This window comes from Artibeus jamaicensis, unplaced genomic scaffold (assembly GCF_021234435.1).
Source record: "Artibeus jamaicensis isolate MK-2021 breed Jamaican fruit bat unplaced genomic scaffold, CSHL_Jam_final scaffold_1689, whole genome shotgun sequence".
Lineage (NCBI taxonomy): Eukaryota > Metazoa > Chordata > Mammalia > Chiroptera > Phyllostomidae > Artibeus > Artibeus jamaicensis.
In genome coordinates, this window is record NW_026522029.1 from 12,514,698 (window position 1) to 12,529,750 (window position 15,053).

The 15,053-nt window shown below is 44.1% G+C and overlaps 1 protein-coding gene and 1 long non-coding RNA gene across 4 annotated transcripts in view; one reads left to right on the plus strand and one right to left on the minus strand.

Annotated features, from left to right (window-relative positions):
* AGL (amylo-alpha-1, 6-glucosidase, 4-alpha-glucanotransferase) overlaps positions 1-8,461 on the minus strand; it is a 42,621-nt gene extending 34,160 nt beyond the window's left edge. Inside the window, exons 1-2 of one of the 3 annotated variants that reach the window (XM_053655972.1) lie at positions 8,293-8,461; positions 7,446-7,595 (exon numbers count right to left, since the gene is read on the minus strand). In XM_053655972.1, the coding sequence (XP_053511947.1) occupies positions 7,446-7,527 (82 nt within the window). In that variant the 5' untranslated portion in view covers positions 7,528-7,595; positions 8,293-8,461. Of the gene's footprint in view, positions 1-7,445; positions 7,596-7,676; positions 7,937-8,159 lie in introns of those variants that run through there. The other 2 variants (XM_037152955.2, XM_053655973.1) reach the window with 2 other exon arrangements.
* LOC119054906 (uncharacterized) overlaps positions 1-14,638 on the plus strand; it is a 55,015-nt gene extending 40,377 nt beyond the window's left edge. Inside the window, exon 3 of the long non-coding RNA XR_005083595.2 lies at positions 13,912-14,638. This is a non-coding gene — a long non-coding RNA (uncharacterized LOC119054906). The remainder of the gene's footprint in view (positions 1-13,911) is intronic.
* Positions 14,639-15,053: the final 415 nt, after the last annotated feature.

Sequence of the window (15,053 nt, forward strand, 5' to 3'; positions counted from 1 at the left end):
CTCACAATGCCTGGCACCCAAACAAAGATCACGAGACATCGGGAGAAGCCGGAAGATACAACCCAGGAGACACAACAAGGAGAAAAACCCACCAGTGAAAACTGACCCACCCGTGATGTAGATGCAGGACTAGCAGCTAAGGGAGGCTGTCTAATATCCCAACCATAACCCACGTGTTCAAAATGTTAAGAGATGAGGAATATATAAAAAATAAAACCAAAAAAGATCCACATCAGATCTCTAGAGATGAAAACCACAATGTCTGAGATGAAGGTACAGACAGGGAAATTGACAGATGGTGAGACATGTCAGAAGAAAAGATTAGTGATTTCAAGACACGAGACTAGAAACTATGCAAAATGAAACAAAGAGGAAAAAAAAGAATCTAAAAACACTGAAAGAGCATTAGCAATCCACAGGACAACTCAAGTGGCCTAATGTGTAGGTAACGAGGGTCCTCGGAGGGGAGGAGAGAGAAGGGGGACATAGCTTACCTGTAGAAATGATGAATTAAAATTCCCTGTATTTGATGAAAACAATTAACTTACAGATTCAAGAACTTTAACAATCCCCCCAAACAAGAAACATGGAGAAAATTACCCTGAGGGGCATCCAAACCAGACTGCTCAAGACCAGTGACAAAGAGACCAGCTCACAAGTAGGTGGAGCGAAGGAAGACACATTGTGCAGAGTGGAACAAGAATTGAGAGAACGTTGTACTTTTCCGGTTTACTCTACTCCCATTAAATGGTTCCACGATTGCTCAGGGAAATGGGATGCTCTGTTCTGTATACCGCAATACAGATCCTAGGAGGAGAGGGAAGTTCTAGATATTCCTGGAAAAAATTATAATCTAGCTACAAGTTCTGGGAATCATATTTCTAGACTGGGTTAAAATATGGCTATGAATTTATTCCTAGTAAATGGCTTTAGCAAGCCAGAAAGAAATAATCCAAATGGAGTTATTAAGTAACTCTGCAAAAATCCAGGGACTTGCTTTTACTTCTCACACTGGACAGCGAAGCTAGTAATTTCTTTTCTAAGTAGTTTTGCAATTTTTCCTATAAAGCAATTTGGCATAAATATACTAGGAATGTCAGTGAAGTTTATATTTTAACCCAATAATTTTATATATGCACATACAGGGTATTATTTAATTATTTTAACCCAATAATTTTATATATGACAAAAACTGTAGGTTTACAGTTGTTTGTATGGAAAATGGTCCAATAATTAATTAATAATCATGCAAGAATAAACTGTGGTTTATGTACTCACCACTGTAAACTGACCTTTGCCCCGCCCCATATTTTCTGGGGAATTAATCGGTGGGTAAACATACATTATATATAAGGATGCTCATCACAGCCTCATTTATTAGAATTAAATAAACTGACAACAAGCTAAATATCTAACGATTGGGAATGAGTAAATAAATTAAGATGTAAATTATGGTAGCTTGCAAGCTGGAATACTATCAAGCCATTATAAATCTTATTATCAAAGATATTTAATAACATAGCCACTGTTATATTGTTACATTTTATGAATCTACATAGATCTTTAAAAACCCTTCTGGAAAGGAGTATGGCTGAAATGTGATTGTCGGCAGGGAGGTGGAATTCACACACTATCATTCTATAGCAGTGTTTCAAAATTGTTTAGATAGCATACACCTAATTTTGTTTTGAAACAAAAAACATAGAAAAATGACCTTTTCTACATTTCTATCATTTTCTACTTAGGGGAGACATCATTTTAAAATGAGAACTACAGTTACGAAGATATAGTTTGAGAGATAACTGAAGAATTAAATTATAAAGTTTTAGTACTTAGTAACTATGAGACTCACACACATTTAGATCTTTGCAAGACTGATTGAATTCACTGCAGGAGCAATGGTGTCATTTTGAACAAATACAAGTATCAGAGAGGAGCTGTCTGAGCATATTTAAACAGTCTGCCCCTGTTCAGCTTATGCAAATATTGTTTTTCTAATTACACAAGGACTCAGGGTGCAAAGGTTAAAACTCTACAACAGTGTTTGGATCAGGAGTCTAGCTTCAGAAAAGAAATGACAAATATTCTCCAAATAGGAATATTTATTTTTAATGTAATATGCATGTACAATGATGTAGTAAACTATGTAAATTATGAAAACATAAAATAAGGGTACGATGTAAATAAAATATACAGTATTTTAAATAACTGATTTTATTTATTAATGGATGGAAAAATCTTTCAGCTCTCACTAAAAATTAATATTGATAATATTTGTCTATGAGAAGAATGTGATTAAACAAATTTCATTAATTTTATTTTATTTTATTATTATTATTTTTTTCCCATAAAAGGCAACCAGCACTATATTGCAATCAAAATTCTATACTACTACTGTTTGGACCTGGTTAAAATATCCACCAGAAAAACACAAAGATTACTATGACTTTTAGTTACCAGGTAGATTCTCACTGTGGTATTGGTAGTTAGAAAATATGAAGAGAATTTTCTAAGCCGATAACCAGACAGATTTAATTGAGAAAAACACAGTTTTGTGTTTGTTTTTGTTTCGCTTTTTTTTGTCAGGGATTTTTTGTTTTTTGTTTGTTTGTTTGTGGTTTTTTAAAAATTATATTTAGTTATTTTTCAAGTACAGTTTTTTGTCTATTTTTCCCATCCCAGCCCTCCTGCCCCGTCTCCCCACCTCCCTCCTATTTCCCCCCTCCCCCCAAATTTCATTAATTTTAAACATCTTGTGATAAAATAATTTAAAGACTCCAAGTTCTGTTCATTTTGATCCTTGGCTTAATGGCCTCGGATCTGAAAAACTGCCACACAAAGATACCCAAGTCCAAACTGCAGAAGTCATTGGTGGCTATGCTTACTAATCCATGACATGGACTTTTCAATCCCATTCACCAATTATGAAAAGGTTCTTGTTGAAATGTGCTAGTCAATATATATTTTCCCTGACACACGTCAATTGTTTTTACAAGCTGGTCAGAAGATACTCCATATTTATACGTGAAACAGATGATCTGAAAAGCAACGGAAATGCTTTATTTGGAAGATTTTGAACAGATTAGAAAATTTTGTCAGTTACCTTTTTAAATGGGAAGATAAGCATTTGCATGGGTAAAATCTTATGAGAGAAGTATTACTAGAATACCTGTTCAAAGTGCTTCATACAGTGAGGGTTGGCAAACTTATCCAACCTCCCACCCGCTTCTTTACAGTGTGACTGGAACAGACCACACCCACCCACCCGCTCACTCATGACACGTCAGTGTGGCATTCAGGGCTCAATGGCAGGGCCGAGGGGCTTTGACAGAAAGGATACAGCCCGCAACACTGGACATATATGCTCTGTGACCCTTCACAGGGCAAAAAATGTGCTGAATTTTTTCTTTAGAGCATCAGTTTCCATCAAAAAGCAGTTAAGCTGCTCATGTGTACCTCGCAGTAAATTGTGTTCACTTTTACTGAAACTATTTTCTAGGGGTCATACCACTGGGAGCTTCATGTCAGTCCGGAAAAGCACGAGTCTCAGAGAGCAAGTTCCAAACACCTGCTCACTGCTCTGCATGGTGGACAACCTCTTGAGGTTAACAGGCATCTACGGTTCCTCTACTGTAAATCGTACATAGCCTTCGCAAGCCAACGCTTTGAATCTTTACAAAAAGACTCGATCACTTAATGTAACTTGTGTCCCTACTCAACCTGGTCTGGATAGAGTATAATTAATTCATGGCAACAAACTGCGAGCAAACTAGTGACGGTGTGACCGTGTTACTTCCTTCCAGAGCTACAGCCTCCACGGTTTCCTCAGAATGTGGCATTTTCTTTATAACTCACCTGACATGCAACCTGAAATCATCTATGTCCATTCATAGAGCAGCAAAACTGAATTACTTTTTAGAAACTAATATTGGTAGGCAGGTAGGGAGAGAGAGAAAGGGAAAAAAGAAAGAAAAGAATAGATGAATCCTATAGTTTCTTTCTGGGTCCCAATAGACAGATGGGCGCTCACCCCGGGGGCACATTGCCACCACGCAGACTCTAGTCCAAGTTCCCAAATTTGTAAATAGAGTGTTAGAATACACCGAGTATGTCAGATTCCATAATTAATTGCACGGTCCGCTAAAATTAGCTTAGGGCTGGGCAGCACATGGTGAGGCTATCTCATTCCTCACACTGACCTCTCTCCTCTAGCAACCAGCAAGATGACCAAGTAAATGGTCACTGTCGACTAAGTTTTCTGTTCCCTCCAGTCCATTTATGAAGATTTGCGCTCCAGATCAAGGAACCTCTATAAATAGTTTCTTTACAAAAAGTAAAAACTGAAATTTGACCAGCCTACGTGGAAGAAGTCTGATTTTGTTCATCATTCTGCCACTACATGAGATGGGAAATAGAGGGAAAGGCTGTCATTGCCTAGAAAAGATAATTAGTTGGCCTTGCACTTGCTGAATTAGAGAAATCTACAAAGATACTAGCCTTGAAAATGAGGAGGAATCCTTGTTTGGGAAAAGGAAAGAAAAATGAAGAAAAGTTTGGTGACCAGTAAAATATGAAAGCACCAAAAATTGCCATTTTTAAAAATATTTAATTGATTGCCAAGCCCTAGAAAATTTAAAATGGCTCACCCGCCACGCCCCCTTTTTCAGCCCTGATGGAGCTAAACCCTTTAAGTGGGCACGTGTTTCCAATGGCCTTCTCAATGGTTTCTCGCGTCCAGTGCCCCTTTATTTTCTGCACTGCAATTATCTTCTGAAATAACATGAGCACCTTGTCACTGCACAGAACACTGGCTGTGTTCTCACCGATGCCATCTGGATGCATTTACTGACCTTAACTACAGCTGGAGTCAACCTCATCATTCTCATTTATAAGCCCTTCACAGTCCCCTCTCCAAATCGCTTGGCTGGCTTTACCATTTGTGCCAGCTTGAACTGGTGGTTTAGCCATCCACCAGCAGGGACTTATTAATCAACCAGTAGGGGCTTGTCCATCGTGCTGGGTTTCTATGATGGCCATTCTCCCTGGTGTGAAGTAGAATCTCATTGTGGTTTTAACGGGCAGTGTGCTGGGTTTCTAATACTGTCCCCATCCTGAGATCACAAACTCTGGTCAGACACTCTAAGGCCAACCAGCTTTTAGACACTGTTACCTGGTTCAGCACTTAACTGTTCTGTGCCCATTGTGTCATCAGAAATCAAAGGAAGCAGTTAACGAATTAAGACTTCATGGAGGCTGTGGCCGGGTGGCTCAGTTGGTTGGAGCGTAGTCCCACACACCAGAAGGCTGCGTGTTTGATCCCTGCTCAGGGCACAGACCTACGCTGCAGGTTCTATCCCTGGTCGGCCGTGTATGGGAGGTAACCAATGGATGTTTCTCTCATATATCAATGTTTCTTTCTCTCTCTCTCTCTGCCCCACCCCACCTTCCTCTCTAAAATCAATAAACGTATCCTCAGGTGAGGATTGAAAAAAAAGAAAAAGACTTCACGGAGGAAGGGGAATTCTAGCTGACAGCTGAGACGCAGGCACCATGCAGAATGAGAGCAAAGGGACAGACAGATGCAAAGGGGTCTAAAGAAGTGGAAGCTAAGGACGGACCTGAGAAAAGCCCACGGGGAGGAAACTAACAAGAGGAGTGTGATGATATGGGCCACTCATCATGGGGAACAATGAGACACAATCTTGGCTAAGGGAGGAGGTGGATTCCATTACAGAATGTCTTGGAGGCCTGGCAGAGGTGTTTAAATTTCACTTTATAGACATCAGTCATTAAAAAGGGAGGGGATGGCCAGAGATTATTCTAGCATGCATATTCAAGAATATGGAAGAGACACAACCGGCAAGCAGGGATATTTGGGAAGAAATTATGGGGCCTAAAGAGAAACTGCAGTTAAAAAGTCATCAAATAAGAGTGCAAAGTTTCTAGCTTCAGAAACGATGACAATGGAGACATCACTAAAATCAGCAGGGAACCTGGAAAATAAAGAAGGTTAGAGGCTGGAGAGGGATGGTGGTGGGCATGTAATTCAAGCAGATCCGGGTAGAGCTATCCTAAGGCTATTCTATAGCATAATAATGGCATAAAGCCAAGAATCTAGGGCAAGAATGGATAGGTATAGTGATCTATCAACGCCTTATATCTACTTAGGAATCGAAAGTCATATATTATTAATTGTGAGTCTCAAAACCCAATCTGGGAGAAGAACAGAAATCTATACCTTGGTTCCACAAATAAAGAAATCAATGTTTAGAATTCATGTGACATGCCCCAAGTCAAACAATCTGTGAGCAGAAGAACCAGGAAAATTCTAGTTCCCTTCTCCTTCCAAGAAGCAAGCAGAGCTCAAAGCCCTTCTTCCAAAGGGACCCCCAGCACACGGGCTGCAGCTGAAGCCGTGAGAACATACACATCTTTGAGGGTAGGAGGACAGAAAAATAAAAAGGGGTTTCTTGCAGATACCTACAATGGATAGAAACGTGGGAGAAAGCACAGCAAGAGACACCCCCAAACTGACAGGAGGGCTCGAGAGGGCAGAAAAAAATAAGGCCAGAAAAGTGCCGAGTCAGGAAGGCCAAAAATGGAGGTGGTGCTCGGTGATCTTAAATGCCTGAGTTGGAAGATGAGGATTTGGAATGGAAGTAGCAATTTGGTGCTTGAAAGTTTTTCAAAAATTCAACTCGAGATATTGGGGGTCTGGGGGGTGGGGCGGAATTCCTTCAGAATGTTTACCAGTAACAACATCCATTTGGTGTATGAATAGAAAGGAGTCACATTTTAGTTTCTATGCATGAAACTCCTACTTCACCAATTAACAGAAATGAGTGTGAAATGATTTTTGATGCTGGAAAACTAAAAAGTGTAAGAATGTAAAGCATCTACTGGATTAGCCTTATAGAAATACAATTTGATCTTTTAAATCACAGCTCAAATATATGTCAACATAATCTGAGCAGTTATTTCACTTTTTATTTAGCAAAAAATATTCTCAGCTTTTACCTTCTCCACATTTGAGAGGCTTTTGATAAACTAAATACCAGCTTACTTTTTGCTGTGATCTATTTTACTAATTCAAAATTCCAGTCAAGGAAAAGAGTAGACAGAAACTATAAATAAGCAAAACTACAGCTATAGCCAAAGTAAAATTACATATGAATTAATTTACCAACTTCTGTCTTCAGTGGGAGTTAGCATGCAAAGAACAATGGACTGTTTTATCCCGGTTCCAACACAACTGATACAAAACATGTTCAACTAAAATCAACTTGCACTTACTGGTATTTTTAGAACATAGCACAGTCCTTGCACATATGAAGTTTCGAAAGGTCCTTGGAAACTATACCCACCCTAAAGTTTTAGAAAATGTAATACAACAATGAAGCACAAATTTTAAAGGCACAGAGCCAATCAAACAACGTACTACTGACCTTGTTCAAGTCTGAAGAGGGTCCTTTCCAGCTTTTCCATTTCGTTCAGAAGTAAAATTCTAACCTGTTTACTGTGTCCCATTTTGGCTTCTAGAGGATTTGAACTCTTTTGGCAGAATTAAAAGAATTTCACAATGGAATGGGTGACCCCTGAAACAAACACACCACAAAATATTAAGATGAAGAAAATAACCGTTATCTTAATTCTCAAAGGCTGACAGCCACACTTACATGTTCTCAATGTGTTTTAACCCTAGCAGAGCAAAGAGAAAGAATGAGTCTTATAAATAAGACCAGAGAGGGCAAATTGATAGTTTCCACACACTGAAGCACACTATGACCGAAGCACAAATACTGTTCTATAGAGTCTCACAATTAAAAATAAAAACCCAAATGCTAGAGTAAATTCCGAGAAAAGCAATGCATCTTGAATAGCAGGCGGGTGGGTGGGGGGTGAAAGTCCCAGCCCCCGGCCAGCCGGCTTGGTCTGCTCCAAATAGCACCTCTGCTTCGGGAGGTTGGCTCGTTCCAAGAGAACAGGTGGGAGATCGTCCTGTTCCCGAATTCGGGTCGGAAGCCACCAATGGGGAGATGGGACCGAGGGAAGCAGTTGCTGTCCCTGGAATAGCTGCGGTGGATATAGGCTGTGCAGACGGAGCTATAGATAGAAAGAAGGATTGTCCCCCAGAGGCCAGCGGCATTCCTCGCACTTACACCGAGCAAGTTATACGTGCGGCTCCCCGGACACTGCGGGACCCGCCACCTCGGTGTTGGAGTCGGGGAGGGGACAGGAAGGAAGGCGAAATTAAAAGCAGGCTGTCCAGGCGCAGCGAGAAGCCCAACTCACGGAGGGCCGGGCGCCTTGAAGGGCAAAGGGAGGGGCGGCTGCAGCAGGCCCCGGCCTAGACAGCTGTGGGCGTGGCCCAGGCGTTATGGGCGTGACCAGAACAGTGGGCGTGGCCGAGAGCTAGTCCGGGAGACCGCCTCGCTCCGGTCCTTGCCGAGACTCTCCGCGTCCCCGGGCCTCTAGCGCTAGTTCCGCGGGTGGCTGCGGACAGCTTTTCTCGCCCACTTCCGGAGGCGCAGCGCCCGCTACTCTCGCGAGAGCGTGGACGCAGCGGCCCGGTGCGTGCAGGTGGCTGCTGTCCAGGCAGCTGGCCACTCGCAGTTCAGTGGCTGCGGGGCAGTTGCGACAGCTGCCCTGTTCCCCGCTTCTCACAGCCGGGGCGCTGTTGAACCCTAAATGCTGCGGTAGAAGGCCGCGAGCTGGCCTGAGCTGCACTGCACGGTCGTTTTGTGGCCCGGCGACCTGGTGGGGCAAGTGACCTAGCTTCCTGGGCCGCTTCCGCCACGGGTTTTGTGTCTTTTTAGTTTTAGTTTTCTGCATGGCCTAAGTACACTTGGCCTAAGTTGTCTGAGCCTTGATTTCTCCGTGCACCAAATGAGGGGCCTGGCTCCAGCCATCCTCGATCACGTGTCCACTACCTCTGGTCCTAACACAGGGCCATCTCCCTGATGCAGCCGTGGAAGGAGGGGGAAGGTGAGGGGCGGCCAGGTAACGACCCACCAGCGTGCACACCACCTGGGATCCCAGTGTGTGACCCGAAAGTGGAAGATTCTGTGAGGTCAAGGATCTCTGCTGCCTGTAGCTGTACGTATTGTAGGCCAGGAGCTCAGGATGTGGTCCAGATGCCCAGAGAGATTTTAGGGAATCCAAAAGGAACAGGAAACCCATCTTCCAAAGGCTGGGGGCACCCGAGGCTCATGAGAGAATTGACCAGAGGTTTGGAGTATGGAGCAGAATCTTGCTTTGTTCATTGTGAAACTACTGTAGGCTAAACACTAAATGTCCTGAAATGTTTGTTTCAGTAGGTTTCTGAGAATGACGGGTTGCCAGTGGCCCAAAACCAAGTTTGGGAACCGGCAGCTCATTTACCCATCCGGCTAATGCTGAGAACCTAGTCTTTGCCCGACACGTGGGTGCTGGGGAATAAAAGCAGCGGAAGTGGACCTGTTCTTTTAGAGGAAAAGCTTTCAGTCTTTCGCCAATTTTTAGTAGGATGTTTGCTGTGAGTTTTTTCACATACGACTTTTGTTTGTTGAAGTCGTTTCTTTGTATTCCTAATTTGCCAAGGGATTTTTTTTTTTCCCATGAGTGTTGAATTTTTTCAAATGCTTTGTTCCTACACCAGTTGAAATGGCCCTTTATCTCTCTCGGAGAACATGCATTTCTTTTTCCCCTTCGGAGTTTCACAGGCAAGGCTAAGCATGGTGCTAACAATGCTGCATTTATTGTCTTTTCAAAAGTAGAACTTTTCTTATTATTAATCATGGCTAGGTTTTTCATTTTCTCAGTTATGAATAGGAGTCAATTTGACAGCTGATTTCATGGACATGTTTCCCAGCTCACAGTGGGGGAAAACAAACGAGTCTCTCAAAGTGGAAGAAGGCGTAAGGTGCGCTGACAATAACTGTCAAGGTCTGTTTCTCCTACCGGACCTTGAGCTCCACCAGGGGACACATGTCTTCTTCTCTTACTCCCCAGTCCCTGGAACTGGAGACCTCAGCCTGTCGCGCAGCAATGTCTTCTTAAACCGTCCTGGGAGAGGACTCAAGGACAATGGTGTACCCCTCGCCCTTCTCCCTCTCTTTTCCCCAAGAGAGATCACATCAAACTCAGTGACGTGCCTTCACGCACTTCATCTACCGTGAAGTGTGTCCGTGGGAGTATTCTGAGAATGGTGCAAACGCCAGCGGTCATGCCCTTTGATTTATTTAAGTGTTGGTGTTTAGAGAAGGCTGTACTCTCATTCACTGTGTCTGCAGTTGCTCTCTTGTTTCAAAGCTATATTGACTCGTGCATTATTCAGTTCTCAGAAGTTAAGCTGAGCCCTGGCTGGTGTAGCTCAGCGGATTGAGCATAGGCCTGCGAACCAAAGGATTGCAGTTCGATTCCCAGTCAGGGCACATGCCTGGGTTGCAGGCCAGTTCCCAGCAGAGGATGCACGAGAGGCAACCACACATTGATATTTCTCTTCCTCTCTCCTTCCCTTCCCCTCTAAAGCTAAATAAATAAAATCTTTTTAAAAAAAGTTAGGTTGACCGCCCGTCTGAGGGTGGAGGGCCAAACAGGAACACAGAGCCGGAGTGGAAACGCAGATCGTTGGACCAGTCCCTCCGAGCAGGTCGCCATTTCACAGAGCATCGCCTGGTGCGCTGCGAAAATAAATTAGGCGGCGTAGCCTCTCTGAGTGAAACCTGCTGTATCAATTCTCAGTTTCATGACCAACAGGCCCGAATTTACCGGAACGCCTGACTGACATATTTCACAGCCGACCGTGTCAACGCAGAGGAAAGGTCAAGTGTATAACTACAAAGGCCAATCTATTTTAATTGCCCACGGTTTAAAAAAAGCCCTCCTCTCAACTTACACACAGGCTGTGGGAATCGTTTTCCCGCTCACACACAGTGACACGGGGTTTGTGTGTTATGAACGCAGCGCAGTGGCTAATACGTGAAACCTGGAGGTTAAACTAAATTAACCTGCACTTTGGAAAGTTTATCCCATGAACATAGGTCACGTGTCCTGTCAAGGCAAACCACTGCTCTGGTTACACAGAAAAATACCGATGAGCTTTCACTAAAAAAAAAAAAAAAAAAAGTTTTACTGGAAAGAATTTATGTAGAGATTTGACCACTGAAGTTACATTTTAAAGGTATATGAGGCCTGTGCTCGCTTTGATGGCACAAACCCTGAAACTGGGCTGACACAGATCCGCGTGGCCCCAGTGCCAGGAGAGCAGGCAAATTCACGAGGCCCCCCACCAAAAAAAAACCCACGTGGCTTAAATTTGATAACCATGACATTTTTCAAGTAAAATATATGAAAACACATGCTAAATTCAGAGCAGATTTAATATTTAGCCGTTGAACTAATTTCATAAATAATGCTGGATTCCTTCAATGTATTCCTGAGGGCCTATCTTGACTTCTCCTTCCCAAGGCTTACTGTTTCTTTGCTATTTTAAAATACATTTTAAAAGGTGACCTTTGCTTGGTGTGCTTTCCGAGGGAAAACCTGCGTGAGGAATAGAATCCAGAGTGAGGTGCTGTGTCCGCAGTGTGGAGACCAGAGGGGTCTGCACTGAACACATGCAATGAGACCGCGTTCCAGGGCGACTGGGGTGGGGTGGCGGTGGGGGGCTCCTGAGCAACTGAACCCGCAAGATAGCTGCCTTCTGGGGCAGGTGAATGGAGGAAGCTCTGTTGTGGGCACCCTGACATGCCCTCACTCGGGGAGAAAGGAGGCAGGGACCGTGCAGGGAGGAGAGACTCGGGATGTTGGGACTCCCAGTGCGTCCCGTCCCCCACAGAACTTACAGGGATCCTGGGACCCCTATGCGGGCCCAGCAGAGCGAGCTCTGATCCTGAGGGCGTGCTCATTGCGCTGTCTGCCATGTAGCGCCTCCACTGGGGCCAGTCTGGCAGCGTTCCTGGTGAGCCTCGGAGGCGCTTCTCGGCCCTGCCCCCCCTGCCTGGAGGTGCAGCCTGACGCCATCGCCACCCCTCCCCAAGCTGGGCCACTCAGAGCCTCGGCCCCCAGGAGTCCTGGGCCCCATGTTGTTCTAAATGGGTACGAGATACTATGAGTTTGACCAGAATTGAATCACTTGGCCACACTAAGAAATATTTAGTGAATAATGTGATTTTTTAATAGGAATACCATGGAACCAAGTTATACTTTTTATATGCATTTTCCCAATTTTTTTTTACTGGAAAATGAATATAGGTTGTATGAATAATTCATATAGTCAGATATGCCTTAGGTTGCATCAGCTTGGTGTTAGTTGACAAAGCTCTTTGACGCTTAAATCACTTAGTGTAATACAGGGCGGGGCAAACATAGGTTTACAGTTCATATGAAAAATAATACAAGAATTAATAATAATACAAAAATAAACTGGGTTTCACATACTCATAACCGTGCTCCGACATTTGCCCCACCCTGTAATTTTCTGAAACCTACACAGTGCAAGACAACCTCATTGTCTTAACAATATTTTGTAATAATCTCATGGGCTAATTATATAAAAAACAAAAATAATCAAAATTCTGAAAGTGCAGAACTAATTTTCCTGCGAAGCATGAGCGAACCATAGGATGCGGTGACACCCAAGGACTCAACGGGCGTGTCTCCTCGGCCGGTCCCCAGAGGGGTGCCCACACCTGTGCAGGTGGCCACATTTTCCTCGGCAGCCCAGGCAGGGATCAGGTCGTCCCCTGGTCCTTGGTGTTCAGGAGGTGGAACGTGATGCTACCTGTCACGTCATTACTCCAGGCTTAGAGGAGTTGCTTGTAAAAGTGGTTTATTCATCTGGTAAATTAAACTTGTAATATCACTTGATAATATTTGATAACATTATCAAATAATAACAGTACTTGATAATAACAGTAGTTTATAGATATTCAAAGTACTGCAATATTCATGATTCCATGTAACCATCATAATTTTGTGAAGATGAGGTGGTTACTGGCTCCAGGTTATAGACAAGAAGAGTGAGGTCCTAAAATGTAACCTGGTGCGGCCAACATGGTGCAGCTGGTCGGCCAACATGGTCCAGCTGGTTGGCCAACATGGTTAGGTTTATTTCATCTCCAGGTGTGGCCGGCAGTCACTATGGGTCACACAGAGATTAAGGGAGCAGGCTAGGCCGTGCAGCTAATTTTTTGTGGAACAGAACAGTTTCTGAGATGGCATGGGATCCCCTTCAGTCAGCATAAATAGATACGGATTTGATCTGATTGGGTGAAAGGTGGTAACGGTAGCCCAGACTACAATACTTTTGGTCAGATGTCAGCATCCTGGTTCCCGGGGTCGGAGCTGGACCACAGGGGGTAGGTACAGACAGCATCTACTGTTGAAGCCTGTCAGAAAGACGAGTCGCCATTAATTTCAGCATTTGCGTGTTGTAGGCAGCTTTGGAGCACACTTAAAAGTAAAACCACTGAAAGGACTACTTGGTACCTCTCTCTGCCATATTCAATGTCTTGTTTTGTTCGGCTTTTCCCGATGTCACAGGAACTAGCAGCTCCCAGCAGCAGTGGTATTTTCTGCGTCTCAGCTGTAAGTCTTCCGTTATCTCACTCTAGAACTTGAACCAGGGAAGGGAAAAGTCTGTATTGGACATTTCCTTCTCTCTGTTCTCTTTGTTGTCTGTTTTTTCCCTAACTTTGTTATAAAAGGAAAAACCCTCACGGAACATGTTGCCACTTCCAAGTTCAGGTATGCCTGCATATGCCACTTTTGCCTATGGGTCAGGAGTCACGTGTAAAAATTGTCTCTGTAAGTTGCACCGAAACCTTTGTCGCTGATCAGTGCCAACACCGCTACAGTTTGTTTCACAAGACTCCTCTTCACTTTGAAACCACACCGTCTAATTCTTCCTTTTCTCTTAAAACCACACAGGATAATGAAGAAATAAAGTGAGGGACAGCCGTTGAAATACACTTACAACAAGCTATTCTACAGGTTATTAATGGAACGCTATACAGACTTTCAGGACACAAGAAGCGAGACTGTCTGAACATGACCCCAAGAGCTCATTCTTGGTTACCTGAGCCAGTGTGCGTGCACAAGAAGCCAGGAATCCCCCTTCTGTCACGGGAGAAGCCACACCTGAACTCAGCTTCCTGAGACGGTTGGCATTGTTTTACCCTCTTGCAGGAGCCATGACTCTCGGTGGTCCCTGCTGTCCTCTGGTGCTGGCCCACTAGCTTTCACAGGGGCTTCCCTTAAAGGAGCAGCACGCAAACAGGCTGCCTAACATTCAAGTCAGCCGCTTGTGTCGTCTAACCAGCTTGTCCTGTGGGAAAGGGGAGCCGACCTGGGCCGGCCCAGGCTCCTGCGCTCTTCTCTATGGGAAAAAGGGCGAGCCAAAAGACTGCGATTGTCCTGGCTGCTCACCCCCTGAGTTTCCTCAATAAAGCTTTTTTTTAAACCCTTACAATATGATACTGTCAAATTCACCCTGAGCTCTGATGAGCCTCGGATGGCCACCACCGAGGGACCCGTGGTACACGACGCATTGACTGATGACGAAGCTTCGTTCTGCCTACCCAGCTTCGTGACATTCATGTCTTAGTTTGCATACTTGTAACACAGACTGAAGTCACCGGCCATACTCGTATTTTGCCTTGGATAAGTTTTTTTCTATATGTTTGTTAACTCACGCCTTCTATTCCCACGCATCTCTCTCCCTTATTCACGTTCCTCCTTGCCCAGCTGAGATTCCACTCCCTTCCCCTCCTGTCTTGTCTTTGGCATCTGCTAAGCCCTGCAGCCGCAGTGACAAGCAGACAAGTCTGCAGGTGTTGCCAAATGGCTGCTCTGTGGAGACGCCAACCGCAGTCGGGAATCACTGCTCCGTCCCCAGGGCTGCCGTTAAGGTTACCAGTGACTCTGGGGACACCGAATCCCATTTATCTCGCTCCGTGACATCCGACACCATCTACCTCTCACGGCTTGAAACGTTTTCCTGTTGCTTCCAATGACTCGGCCTTCCCACAGTTTTCTTTCTCTCTCTTAGATCATCCCTAACTCCTTTCTTC